Source organism: Argentina anserina, chromosome 3, assembly GCF_933775445.1.
Source record: "Argentina anserina chromosome 3, drPotAnse1.1, whole genome shotgun sequence".
Classification (NCBI taxonomy): Eukaryota; Viridiplantae; Streptophyta; class Magnoliopsida; order Rosales; family Rosaceae; genus Argentina; species Argentina anserina.
In genome coordinates this window covers 13,872,290-13,887,018 of record NC_065874.1, presented here as the reverse complement: position 1 = coordinate 13,887,018, position 14,729 = coordinate 13,872,290, and the positions used below count along the sequence as shown (strand labels likewise).

The following is a 14,729-nucleotide window of genomic DNA, read 5'->3' as shown; positions in this document are numbered from 1 at the left end:
TGTATTCAAGCCACAAAAGCTTATCATGTTTTCTTAAGAATCTGTTCTCTATTTTGTGATATTTTATTCCTATATAGAAACAACTCTAATTCACTTGAAGTTTTGCGTACATGTAGTTTAATGTGTCTACGACCTTCCATAAAATTATCAAAAAAATTCATCAAGTATAGGTTACCTAAATAGTTATCCATTGATCACTATCCAGTAGAGTAATTACAGCTAGTTTGTGACTTTTCATTAATATTTCTTGTGTTTCTCGTTGTGTGTTTCTTTGGAATGAAATATAAAGGACATAAGTAGGCGAAATGCAGCCAATCGTGACAAATTGCAACAGCTTCATACAGCCGGCTCAGTTCCTATGGCCAAATATATAAATGATGAGGTAAACATAATGTTTGAGAAAGAAGGTGGTGGCTGGTACATACTACTGTTTTGTTTTTGCTTATTACATATTGCTATGCTCTAAGCTTATTCTGTTTTTTTTTGTATGAGTAACCTTATTCATTTAATCTTCTAGATTGATAGGACTAGAGTTGAACCAAGTCCAATTGAAATGTTTAGAATGTTTCATGTTTCAAAGACCAAAGCTGATCAGCCCGAAGAATGGTCGACTGGGAAGGCAAAGGAACTCTATGTAAGACTAGTATTTCGTTTTCTAATTTCTATCTACATGATAGTCTGTGTTTATGTTGGTTAATATATATGTTTCAATTGAAGCTAGAAATGGAAGATCAAAGACTTTTGGAGGAGATGATCAGAGATGATGGAGAAGAACCGCTGGATGATTGGGGAATATACAAGGAGATAGTTGCAAAGCCTAAACATGGCAAAATTCGTGGCTTAGGTGATGCAATGGAACCACCGAATGAGTTATGTGCTTCGAGCAGCAGTAAGTCTTGCACTAATGGTTCATGCTTGGAACGTGAAAAAGAGATTGGAGAACTGAAACAAGAAGTCGGAACTCTTAAGGATGGGTTGGCTGATATGAAACAACTTGTTCAAGCTCTTATTGCTAATGTGGCACCATCTTTGGTAAGTAAATGCATATTATGCCCCTTTTTCGTTAGTGCTTTCATATTGTCCGGTTTATTTAGTTTAATATTAAAGAGAGAGTTGAGCTCTTTGCTTTATCTTTTTTTTCATTTGAATATGTTTGATCTTGTGAAGTTACTTATGATTGAGTAAAACTTAATCTTGGACTGATAATTGTTTGCTGGGAATTTCAATGGCCAAACAAAACTATCATATATACTTAGCACTTGACCCCCTTTAGGCATATATGATCTTTCTGTTTTATTCCCCTTTAGGTCCTTGCTTAGCACCTAGCTTTTATAATAATTTTCTTATTAGTTGATAAGTGATTACTTTTTAAACACATCAATTTTCATATTGCCTATCATAATGATAAAGGAAATAAAAAAGCTTGTCTATTATTCAATTAATTCAACATGTATGCCTTATTTAGCTAGTACATCTCAGATGCAAGGAGAAGTCTTTGTCCATGGTTTACAGTTAATTCTTTGTCCATCCCTTATTGTCTTATTTGTCTTTGGTATGAATACTTAGCATGAACTTTTGTGTTACAGTCTACTTCTCCAATCTTATCTGCAACTGCAGCTGCACTGATCACAAAAGATACTAATGGAGATACCGAAGCACGTGCACCTTGATCTATTGTTGGTGACTGCTACTTATGAAGATTTGAAGAAACTTTTATCTATATATTCTATCTATCTATTTATCTTTTCTATTTGAAGCAATATAGTCTCTAAATAATTAGACTATTTGTTCTTGTTTAGAATGTTGTCTTGTATTAAGTCTACTATTAGGTACGGATGATGTTATTACTTTCTTACTTGCCTTAAGACTATGTAGTTGAATTCAGTTTGAACGGTCACTGTGTATTTGTTAAGTTTTTGTTTTGGAAAAGTAGTGAATTTCTAAGAAAATTAGAATTCAACATTGTACTAAATAGTGGTTCCCAATAGTAATTTTTCATTAAGTGATAGAAAGAGTGGTTGTACTGTAAGAAGGTAATTCAAAACTCTTGGGTGTTAAGAAGACTTGAAATATCGTTCGTATCCCACACCAATAAGTCTATTGGAATTGCAGCTTTCAAACCACTGTACCAGTCCTTAGGCCGACGGAGGAGTGACCTCTCCTTTTAGTCTAGTTACCCCATTTCCGTCGATAAGGAATATCTCCTTTCAGTCGCGCTGCTTTGCCTATCTAAATAAGGCATTTCAGGCACTCTAAATAATATAAATTATTCAAAAATTGATTTCAACGACTAGTTTGGACAGAAATATGTGGTCGGAAAATATTTCCAACAACAATGGTCGTCGGGAATGCATTGTCGTAAAAAGTATGCCGACAAAGCAATTGGTCGATAATAAGTCGTCGAAAATGTTACTTCTGACCGAAATATGGTCGAAAATACCTCGTTGGAATTGAAACTATTCCCACGAAGTTCCAACAAGTTCATTTGAGGGAACATATAATTAATTTCAACAAAAAAACGACGAACTTTCTTGTTGGAAATGAAAAACTACGGGTGGTGGGAAATACACTATTTCTGACGGGGGTATTTCCGACGGCTTCCAACGAACGACTTCTCGTCGGAAATGTTTTTTCCAACAAAGATGGCATCATTTCCAACCAATTCCGCTGTCAAAATTAAACTTTGTGTTGTACTGAGATTGTCTCATTATCCTAGTATTGACTACGATGAGTTATATTATCTCGTTATGGACATAATTGTTTTCCCCTATTTGATCAGTAGTAGTGTCCATGAAAACTGATTTGCAGCATATGATAATGGTCATTGCATATCTGTAAAGGGATCTTAACGCAGATATGAGAGGACCCGATGGACTTTAAATGCCTCCAGGCCACGAAGAGATTATGTAATTAGATTGCTACGTTCGAGAGAACGTAGTACAATCGATTGCAAGAACTCATACCTATATGTGTTCATATGAAAGCTAATTCTTGATTCTCTATTCCGTCTAAGTAAAGATGATGAAGAGATTCAATGAGCAATAGATTCATATATGTAAGTGTTGTTAGGACACTATTGCTTTCATTATGATGTGATTAACTATGCGCCTATGCATTGTTATTGGACTTACATTGCTCATTTGACATGAGTTTAGTTCTACACTTAGTGAACCAATACAAATCATATCCACACCAACGCCGCCAGCAGCTCCCGCAACATTAACGTACGCTTTAGTGTAGCAGTCGACACTGATAGCGTAAAAGATGCGTACGGTTCTATCTCGGACCAAAATCAGTCCTTCATTGGTCCATTCCCCCATTCCTTTGTGAAAGACACATTAAATGTGACAATTAAGAATCTGTCCAGTTTTGTAAGTCAACTTCAACGAGACCTATAGGACAGCTCACTCAATGAAATATGGTGCAATTAGTACCGTTGGAAAGGTCTATGTGTCTACTTTCCAGGGACACTAACCATTTGTTCATAGCTATCATATTGAGTGAGTTATGGCCGTTTTAGTAATGTAGGACAGTTCTATCCGGAAATTTGCAAGTAAGTCAACTTCGACAGAGCACTGTGAACTGCTCCGATCGAATTAGGTTGTGAGCTTTATGTCATTGGAAAGCCACGGGTGTCTACTTTCCATAACATTTTACGGTTCGCTGATACCTATTGTGACGAAGACGTTATGGCCGTTTAAGTGAGTGAAGGTCATTCTACCCGAGAATCTGATTTTCATTGAAAACTCTTGTTTTGAGTTGTTATGCAATCTTGTTTCCTAAGATCTAAGTTTGGCTAAGTATAGTATCTATCATCTAAGGATGTGTGGCTAGATTAATGATTAATCATTAGCCAAAGACTATGTTTGAGAAGCATGTAATGAACGTTGTATACGTTGTTCTTTGTACTCCATGATTATGTCACTAATCAGGAGGAGTTATTTCGTAGACTTCAGGGGGAGTCTACCTCACATGATGCTATCAAATGTAGACGGTGCGTTGTGCTCTTTTTCCCTTCGATCAAGCTTTTGTTTTTACCCAAGAGGTTTTTATTTTGCTTGACAAGGTTTTTACCGAGGCAACGATGTGTGCACCACGCAACCTAGGCATGCGACACAAGTGGGAGTGTTCCAGGAGAAATATTATTCTACCTTTGTGTGTTTCTTAGCCTTATTAGGTTTCCTGTTAGAGATAGATTCGCATCTCTGTAATAAATTACGACTCTGAATTATGCGGGATTCAGATGATGTAATGCATATATATATAGGCCCCATATAATTCAATAATACACAATTATTTCATCTTGCATCACTAACCATAAAACAAACAAAAAATAAAAAACTAGCCCAAGCGTGACCCAAAAAGGTCCAAGCCCAAGCCTCACCACCAGAGCAGAGGAGATTGCTAGCCGCTAGCCAAGTTTGGTCCAACCTCACCATTGTCATCGACATCGAAATCCATCCTGGACCACGCTACCGAGAGACACACGCTACAATCATCCTTCTATCACCGTGTTCATGCCATAGAAGCTCATCAACCCAATCAAACAGCTATATCTGTAAATCAGGTTCAACAAACCCGATTATGACTTTACCTACATATATAGGTCTATTAATTGAGTGGTTTCTCAAAATTTTCTTTCGTGTCAGCCTTTATATGAAGTTCTTTGGTTTAGTTACTTATTATCCTTTGAAATTTTAATAATTTCATCCGTTGGTACCTGTTAGAGTGTGATGCTATGCATGACTTCAAATAGATTGAGCATTAAAATTATCTATGTTATGTTTGGTTCAGATTAGTGAAGCAATAGGATTTGGTTTGTGTACCTTGTTGAGGCTAAGTAACCATCTGGAATAACTTTTTCTAACGTGCCAAGGATTTAAGGTATTATAATCTCACTATACGTATTAAATGGTAGATATATTACATATATATACATATATGTTGACTAACTGAATATTATTAAAATCAGAGAGAAGGAAGATAAAAGGAGACTTCATACGGGGGAAGGAGACGTGAAGGAACGGGGGCTGGGAGAAGTATTTGTGCTTTGAAAAGTAATTCTCTATCCTCACTACTTTTTATTGTCTTATCCTTTTTAGTATTCAATTATGTTTAGCTTAATATTTATCAGTTTCTCAAAAGATTTTTTTATAAATATTTATCAATTTCTCAAAATAAAAAAGGTTACCTTAAAAAATGTAATATATATAGGAGAGGCTAAATAAGAAAAAAATACGTTAGACAGTTTTAGAAGACCTATCACTTTAATTAATACCAATATTATTAATATATATTATTAAACGTATTAATCTCATTGTACTTTTGGTTCCATATAGTAAATATTTTAGTGTGTAACATATATGCATGATTACTCACTTATATTTTAGTGTGTGGGAATAGCCGATAAGGGTCTAGCCTCCGTAGTACCACTAAAATGAGTCATGCCTCTCACTTATTTCTCGATCTGGCTATCCAGCCTTCTGAAACAAAGGAAGCGTTCGGGTCTAGACGACCATACTTAGGCCGAACTTCCACTTTTGTTCACCACTTAGAATTACTTGTGTGATCAATATAATTCCTAATACATTTTCCAACTATATGTATTCATACATTTAAATCTCTTTCTTCTACAGAAAATGTCAATTGATAAATCATGGATGCAATTGAAATTATCAGATCCAAAATACTTCAATGGAGTCGCAAGTTTCATGGAATTCGCTATTAGTCATGCTCTAGACTCAGATGGAAAAGTAAGGTGTCCTTGTAGAGATGATAAAAACACATATAGATTTATTCTAACAACAGTACAACGACATCTTCTGTACAGAGGTTTTATGGAGGACTATATAGTATGGGACAAACATGGGGAGAAGGAAGATAGTGATAGCAGTGTAACAAGTGATAGCGAGAACTACAATGACAGTGATATTTCTGCGGGTTTTGATCAGTGTGATGATGTGTAAGAGCTTATAGAAGAGTGTATCCAACAAGATCCCAACATAGATGCACAAAAGTGCTATAAACTGTTGGACGAGTCGGAGGTGCCGTTATATCCCGGGTGTGAAAAATATTCCAACTTATCCTTGACTATTAACTTGATGCACATTAAGAGTACTGGCAACATGAGTAACAAAGCATTTGACCAACTATTGAAGTTGTTGAAAGAAGCATTCCCAATGTGTGACAAACTACCGACTTCAAACTATAGAGCGAAGAAGATTGTTGAAGAGCTCAGACTTCATTATGAGAGGATTGACGCATGCAAAAATGATTGTGTAATATATTACGGGGATCTTGTAGATGCAAAATCATGTCCTACATGCAAACTTTCAAGGTGGAAGACACCAAGCACCACCACAAAGAAAAAGGGGGAAAAGTCAAAAAAAGATTCCGTGGAAAGTTTTGCGTTATTTTCCTATCACACCAAGGCTTCAACGACTATTTATGTCATGTAAGACATCTCCAGATATGAGGTGGCATTTTCGAATATCGTGTGAAAGATGGTGTTTTACGGCATCCATCAGATGCAGAGGCTTGGAAATCATTTGATCAAATTCATCCATCATTCGGGGACGAGCCCTGGAACGTTAGGCTTGGCTTGGCAACCGACGGATTCAACCCTTTTGGAAATTTGAGTTTAAGCCATAGTACTTGGCCAGTTTTGCTATTTCCGTACAACCTTCCTCCATGGATGTGCATGAAAGAGCCATACACCTTCTTGTCCTTACTCATTCCAGGACCGACAAGTCCTGGTCAAGATATTGATGTTTACCTAGAGCCCTTGATCGATGTGGGACCATGGAAAAGAGACATACGACATTTCTACAAAGCAAAACTTTCAGAAGAGAGTTGCAGTCATGTGGACAATTAATGATTTTCCTGCATACGGTTATATGTCGGGTTGGAATACTTCCGGAAAATTGGCATGTCCAAGTTGTGGTCAGAGACTCCGCATCGTAGATTGCGACATGGCTCAAAACAGTGTTATATGAGACACCGTCGGTTTTTAGCAGTGGGTCATCCATGGCGTACAAAAAAAAACTTTTTGATAACACAAGGGAGCATAAATGCTCACCAAATAGACGATCTAGTCAGGAAATTGTGGATGAACTTCAGGGTTTGAAGACGGGAAAATTCAGAAAGAAGGAAAAAAACATATAATCCCTGGATTTGGAAAGACTCACAATTGGAAAAAAGTAAGCATATTTTACAGACTGCCTTATTGGAAAACAAACATGTTGCGCAATATCTATGATGTGATGCATATCGAAACCAATATTTTCAAGGCAGTGATGGGCACAATGATGAACATTGAAGAAAAATCAAAAGATTCTTTAAATGCTCGACTTGATCTCAAAGCTATGGGCATAAGGAAAAAGTATTGGCCTAGAGAGGAGGATGGGAAGCTAGTTTATGATCCAGCACCTTATGCATTGTCACCCGATGATATCAAAGTTATATGTGAATGGTTATTAAAGTTGAAAGTTCTTGATGGCTATTGTTCAAATGTTTCTCGTTGGGTGAATGGTAAAAAGCGCAGTATTTCTGGAATGAAAAGCCATGATTGCCACATTTTCATGGAGAGACTACTTCCGCTTGTGGTGTGAGAATTGCTACCCAAAAAACCTTGTGAAACACTGATTGAATTGTCTTACTTCTTTAGAGAGTTGTGTGCTAAAGTACTGAGTGTCCCTGATTTAGAACTTCTTGGAGATCAAATTGCCATAACTCTATGCAAGTTAGAAATGATATTCCCTCCTGCATTTTTTGATATCATGGTTCATTTGTCAATTCACTTGGCGTGGGAAGCAAAAGTGGCCGGTCCTGTACAATATAGATGGATGTTTCTAGTTGAAAGGTGGTTGGATTTAAATCTTATATTAATAAAGCCAGAAGAGAAGTAAAAAAAATCAAATGGTTAAATTTTTAAGTTGCCTAATTTGCCAAGAGTTTATTAATCACCACTATATGAAGGTATATTCTCATGAGGGATAAGAGTGTAACTTGACAAATAATAAACCGTGAGACAAAAGAGGTTCTATTGCAGAAGGATATCTGGCAGACGAGTGTGTCACATTTTGTTCTAGATATTTACGTCAAGTTGAGACAAAATTTAATCGAGTAGAGAGGAACTATGATGGAGGACAACCGTTGCAAGGCAAGTCTATGATATCTATCTTCTCGTTACCGGGTAAAACTATTGGCAAGGGAGTTTTGAAAGTAATGACTACAAATCTTCACCATGTTGCAGCCCATTATGTCCTAACAAATTGTGATGAGTGTTTGCCTTATATTGAGTAAGGAATTTTATATATCATGAGTAATTAATTTTCTAATAGTATATGACAATAATTAATATTTAAGTTGTTTTCGTACATTGAACATAAGGACATTCTTCGTGCACAACATGGTGATGATCAGGTGGATGATTTACACAAACAATATTTTGTGAGCTGGTTTTCTAAAAAGGTATAAACCATTTATATTTTAGAAAAATATAAATAATTATATATAATTTTTTATGTATCTTTATTTTCCACATGTAGATCGACCAATTGTATGCAGATGGAGTTGTGGGTGCTCAAATGCGTTCTTTGGCCGACGGACCTCTAAAGCAGGCTGTCTACTATAGTAGTTATAATATACATGGATTTAGGTTTCATACCCTACAACGTGATGTAACTATGCAAACACAAAACAGTGGAGTTATGGTCAAATGAGAGAACCACATTGATTGTGTGTCTTGGTATGGAACTCTTACAGATATTGTTGAGCTATGGTATACAAACCAGAATAAAGTTGTGTTGTTTCAGTGTGATTGGTTTGACACAGCTACTAAAGGTAAAGGTTATAAGGAAGATTGTTACGGCATACGAAGTGTTAACAATAAGGGTAAGCTGAATACCCAGGAGCCATTTGTGTTAGCATCTCAAGCAACCCAAGTTTATTATATTGAATGCATAAAGAATAATACTTGGAGTTTTGTGATGGAGACTAAACCCCGAAACGTCTTTAAAATGCCAACTGAAAATGAGGAACCGTACCAACAAGAAGAATCTCAGACAAGCCACACATATGCAAACCGTAACGAGGAAGAAAATGATGATTAGTGAGGTATTTTGCTTTAAGTCTCTATTGATGATTTATATATATGTGTGTCGTGTGTGTATTTTTAACATGTAAGTCAATGAAATAATGAACTGTTTTGTGTGCAGTATTGATCATTCGAGTTGAAGTAGGCAAACCTGGTAGTAGCTGATAGGATAACAAAAGGTTGATCGATCTATATTTTGCATTCTAATGTGGGTGCATTATCGGTCTATATTTTTTTTTAATAAATGGAATCGGGCGTGAGGTTGAGTCTCACAGTTAGGCTGGGTTCTAAACCCTTAAAGGAATCGTGTGGACACAAATTTGAGTTGTATTTTTATTATTTTATATTCCTTGGAACTAGTTTTGGTCTAACCTCATTTGCTTATGTATTTTATTCTTTAATTTTTAAAAATAAAATTTTGAATAAGGGCGATGAGTTTGCCCTTTTTTAACCTCTTAAATGGAAAACATTTTCTATATTACATCAACTTTTTGACATCAGCTATACGTCAATGATAATGCACTCATATTATTTATATTATTTGAGCCCGAACATTCTATGAAAGATAGAGAACTACCAAGAATACAATGTTTAATTTTCGACTGTGTTAGTATGATTGGAATTAAGCTCTATATTTTCCGATGACTTAACCATGAAACTAATTCTGATCAGAAATGACTTCATATTTTCCAACAACTTCCCAACGAAATAGTAACTTGTCAGAAATAACAAGTTTGTTTCCAACGGAGACATACCTCGTTGGAAGACTGTTGGAAATGATGTATGTCTAATATACTATTTCTGACGAAATTTCGACGACCATGTTTATTTTGTTGGAAATAGTGTTATTTCCGACAAAATATTGATGTTGTTAGAAAATGCCTGTTGGAAAAAGGCATATGTGTTGTAGTGTCTTTGTGTAAAAAGTTTTGCAAATATTGCATGACTTCATCTTTCTTATTACACTTACGAACAACGACCAACATAACAAGTATAGTTCAGCCTATATTGATTCTTTCCACTTCGGTCAAGTTGCTCATCGTTGATACTTTACAATGGAATAAGAGGATAAGCAAATACAACATCAATCATGGGAGATCAATCCATTACACACATGCGTGCGGTTATACGATCAATTGAGAGATTTCTTTTCTTCTCTAACAACAACAAAAGGAGTTTGTAGCGTCCCACAAAAATTTAGTTGATACACATGTTTAGACAATATCTCTTAATGATGGGCGAAATACTTGTGCCTACGCACATCGCTTCTTTCTGGTTTTGATTCTAGAAAATAATGGTTTCCCTCTCATCTAGGCAGGAGTCAAGACTGAAGCTATGAGCCTTACTAGTCCATCTTTGCGTTATCCGCCCTTGTTTTTTGGTGCAATACCACGAGCGCTGACAACACCACAACGTACGATGGTGCCATCGGCGGCTTCCTTCCCACTATCAGGGATGGTGCCAACGGTGCTAGGACCAGGTCATATGAAATTCTCCTATATTATGAGAGTTCCAACCTTACCGGCACATCACAGCATTTATGTGCGATCTCGTCACTTTCGCAATATCAGTAAAGTCATTAAGCATCGAATCTTTGACTTTCTAGAGGTTGATAATGCATTGCACTTTTGCTCACTTTGAGTAGTGCGGAATCTTAATGAGACATAGTACCATACCACGTCAATTCCTGGCGTTAAAACCGGAATGAGATCATTCCATATCTCCCCCTAACGACGGGAAGTATGTCTCAACAAAGTGACCGTCTACTAAAATCGCAAGATAGAGATTCATGGTTGTAGATTGGAAATAGCGGACAAGTGTTGGTGATTCATAAATCATAACCAACCAAAATACTTAATCGTTTCAAGTATTCCCATTGAGATTACTACAATAGAGACACATAAACAACTTTAACAAAATAGGCGTTTAATGAAAATAACGTTGAGATCGTATCCAGTAACCATCTGGTATGCACTAAACGCTTGGCAAGTTATAGGTCTGAAATGAATAAGTGTCGCTTCATGCAATAACATTACATATCCCCATGCAAAAATCAGCAGGTTAGTACCCATAACCAAGTCCGAGCCCTGCTAGATCGTGTAGTGAATGAACATGAGAAATAATATGTTCAACGACGATCCCAGTAGACATGAAAAACGAAATCATCAAAAATCATGGAGGTGAACTCTCCAACGGTATCCAATCAAATAGATTTGAGAGGATAGGAAGGGTGGTGAGCCCTTAGTATGATGATCATGGCTAAAAAATTTAGCAAATGCAACGTTCAATGTGGAAAGCAAAGCGACGTGTGACCAACACGTCGATGCTCTTAACTTATACCATAAAAATACCGAAAAATTTCTGCATTCGGTTGGATAGGGTCCACTAATGTCACCTTAAATACTTTGTAAGAATGAAATGTTCTCGGTTAGAGCCTTAGCAAATAAGGACTTCCTTGAAATCTAGCAAGATAACAAGGTTTGCAAAATGAGCGATGGGCATCAGAGATTGCCATGGAGGCATTAGAAAACACGGGAGGCATCACAAGCTTCTGTGAAAGAGGGGTGCCGCCACTGACGGCCTAAATGCCATGGAGCCGCCGAGAGGGATAAGCTCGGCCTCACCGTGCTTGGCACAGATATGAATGGCCTCACCGTGTGGAGCACGGGTGAGGTGGTCCTCCAATCGCTTCGTGAACATGAAAAATACCCATGATTCAAAGAATCTTGAGTTACATAAAGCTACTGGTGCAGGCAAGCAAAACTATGTCTACAGACTAACAAAGCTACTATCTAAGCTTGAAAAAGCTACTGTCAATGAAATCTGACAGATTTATTCCTCTCCATTCTTAACACAAATATCAAGATGAAAATGTATCATTGACTACTATGGCCTTTTAAACTTTGCAAGGCACGAAGATATAAAACACAATCTCCGCACGAGATCCGTAAAATAACTACATGCGCCGTAGGACAGTGTGGGTGGTTACGCAATTAGCAAGACACTCGATTTCACGGCGAGACATGCTCAAAATAAAATTAAGAGAGTCAACGACGCAGTGAACTTCTCCAGACAATACGCCGTAGGATATTGTAAGAGGGGGGATTGAAACAACTTGCAATCCCATCGAATGTATCACATGGCAATAGAACTATATTTTTTAACTTAAAAGTTGGAAAAATATAGTATTAGAGCAGTTGAATACCAAACGATTTGGGTGGTAAAAACCATCCAATTGGTGCGGATTGTCACCAATAATAATAAAATCGTTTGAGTTATGAAATGACTTGGAGAAAACTAGAAAATTAACCGGAAAACCATGTCAAAAGAACTCAAAACCGGGTGAAATTTGGACTGGGAAAATGTGGGAGTAAAAACTACTGGTAATATGTCGGAAAAATGACGAGAAACGACGATTGCCGGAAAATCGGCCGGCGGCGGTCGGAGGCCGGGGCTGCATGTCCGACAAGGGAAACTGGTAGGAACCGGATGGTGGCGTCGGAAACACCGGCAAGTGGCCGGAAGGCGGCCAATATGCCGGTAAAATGCCAGAAAACGTTCCGGAAACGCCGGAACAGTAACAGGGAAAAACGACGTCAATTTTGACGTTCCGAGGTCCATTTTCCAAATTTCAAGTTCCAAATTCACAATGTAGTGCTATTGGGGTCCCATGTAACCTAAAAGCGGCCAATTTAAAAACCACATGAGTTACAAACGTTGATCATTCATGCTAGGTTTAAAGCAAATAAAATTCTCACGAGTTCATCTTGTAAACAAGAAATACGAGAAATTTTATTGAATATGCCAATATTTAATACAACATAAACAAGCTTCCAATTCCAATAGACGACTTAAGCTAAAGTCGAGCAAGAAACATGACAATGCAAACGTCATACTTGAAAAATAGTAAGCAAAAAACATAGTCAAAATAGATTGACTAATCAAAGGTCCGGGCAACAAAATCTTGCATATCAGATCGGACAGAGCCTTAGTCTGAGGCTCAAAAATTTGCTTACATGAGAATGAAAGAATGTTACATTTCCATCTCCAAAATTCCCTCAAGAAATAGATACAAGTGCCAAAAATGGCATGTGTTTCTTGGATGTGGACCATGCTTCACGGTCAACTCTGGTACTACAATGTCATAGACGTTTATTGAATCACTTTAAGTTTGTCCCATAGAATGTGTTATTTTTGGGATCTTTTTGTCAGCAAATAGTGCTGCTTCAGAGTAATATATTTCAACTCAAATAAACGAGTACGTAGACCTTGAGATTATCGTTTATAGACATGAGTTTAAGAAAACTCAAACATTCAACTAACAGTCGCGATGATGACGCATCCATAAGAAACAAGGGTTGTATAGGTTTCGAATAATCAAAATTATTCAAGTATGTAATCGGAATTAGAAGGGTTGTGATATATATGGCCACAAAATAATCGATACATATCAGCAAGGTTCTAAAAAACGCTAGGCGTTAATCGGGCGGACAGCTAAAAACCAGCGTCCAGAGGATTAATCGGGGATTAATCGGCCCAAAATTGAGGCGGCCAAGGGTCTCCGGGCAGGGATTTTTAGAACATTGCATATCGGCGATTCTCATGATCGCACCCAAAACAGCAGTGTACTCAGACAACCACACGAAATCGATTTCTTCCCTTTAAATAATAACGTGACTCCCTCAAGACCGTCACATGAAAAACGTCGACCAAGAGGGGAATCATATCCCTCTTTGGTCACATCGGCGTTATAAGAAAGGCCAGAAAATAGACATGAAGAAGGCTAATAGCGCCCGATAATTTATATATATATATATATATGTTCAAAAGCAGCAATTTTAAGAAAAACATACTTGTTGATCTGCCAAATAGACCGCATATAATTAAATTGTTCTGCAAATTGATCATCATGCAGGAAGTTGCTTGATGAAATCCTTTTCGATCTTCGTCTGATGACATAAAAATCTTGTGAGGATACGATCGAAATCGTATGTGGATTACAAAAATATCGTCCATCTCGGCATGAATGTCATCACCATAATACGACGAGTGATCACTTTTCTTGGTTGTTTGCCAAATAAACAATGTATATGTGTTGCTCTTGCTTGATTTCCACGATCATGCTTGATTCCATACTTCCACGAATATACGACGAAGTGAGACTAACCATTGCATTTTGTATCGTAATGTAATAAATTTCACCAAAATGAAAACATATGGTTAGTTTAATTCATCACATTAGAAAATCAGTAAAATTGAAATGAAAATTACTGTGACGGGTAAAAAAACCTTTTTTTTACCTAAGGTAAAATTACCATGCCCTTATTTACCGATTTACCGAGAGGTAAAACCTCTTTGATCGAGTCGGGTCGGGTTGATTATTGCAACCGGTTCGGATCCAAATCCGGGTAGAGGAGAACACTACGCTTGCTGCAGTGGGGGTCGCCGTAGGCTGGTCTGCAGCACGTGGTCGGCGGACCGAGGCGCCGGACGGGATGCTAGGCTGGAAGGACGTCGCAGCTCTGGGCTTCGGGGCGGCCTAGGTAGCAAAAAGCTGACGTCGGCTCTGAAGAAGGACGTCGGCGTTCAAAGCGCTCGGTTGCGTCGAGGCTCTGATCTGGGAAGCTCGAAG

At 37.5% G+C, this 14,729-nt stretch overlaps 1 protein-coding gene across 1 annotated transcript; it reads left to right on the top strand.

Annotated features, from left to right (window-relative positions):
- Window positions 1–444: 444 nt before the first annotated feature.
- Window positions 445–5,966, top strand: LOC126787107 (uncharacterized). The gene is made up of 3 exons (XM_050513039.1): window positions 445–634; window positions 718–1,032; window positions 5,637–5,966. Exons 1-3 carry the CDS (start codon window positions 554–556, stop codon window positions 5,964–5,966), a joined length of 726 nt encoding a protein of 241 aa, XP_050368996.1. The 5' UTR covers window positions 445–553.
- The last annotated feature ends 8,763 nt before the right edge of the window (window positions 5,967–14,729 follow it).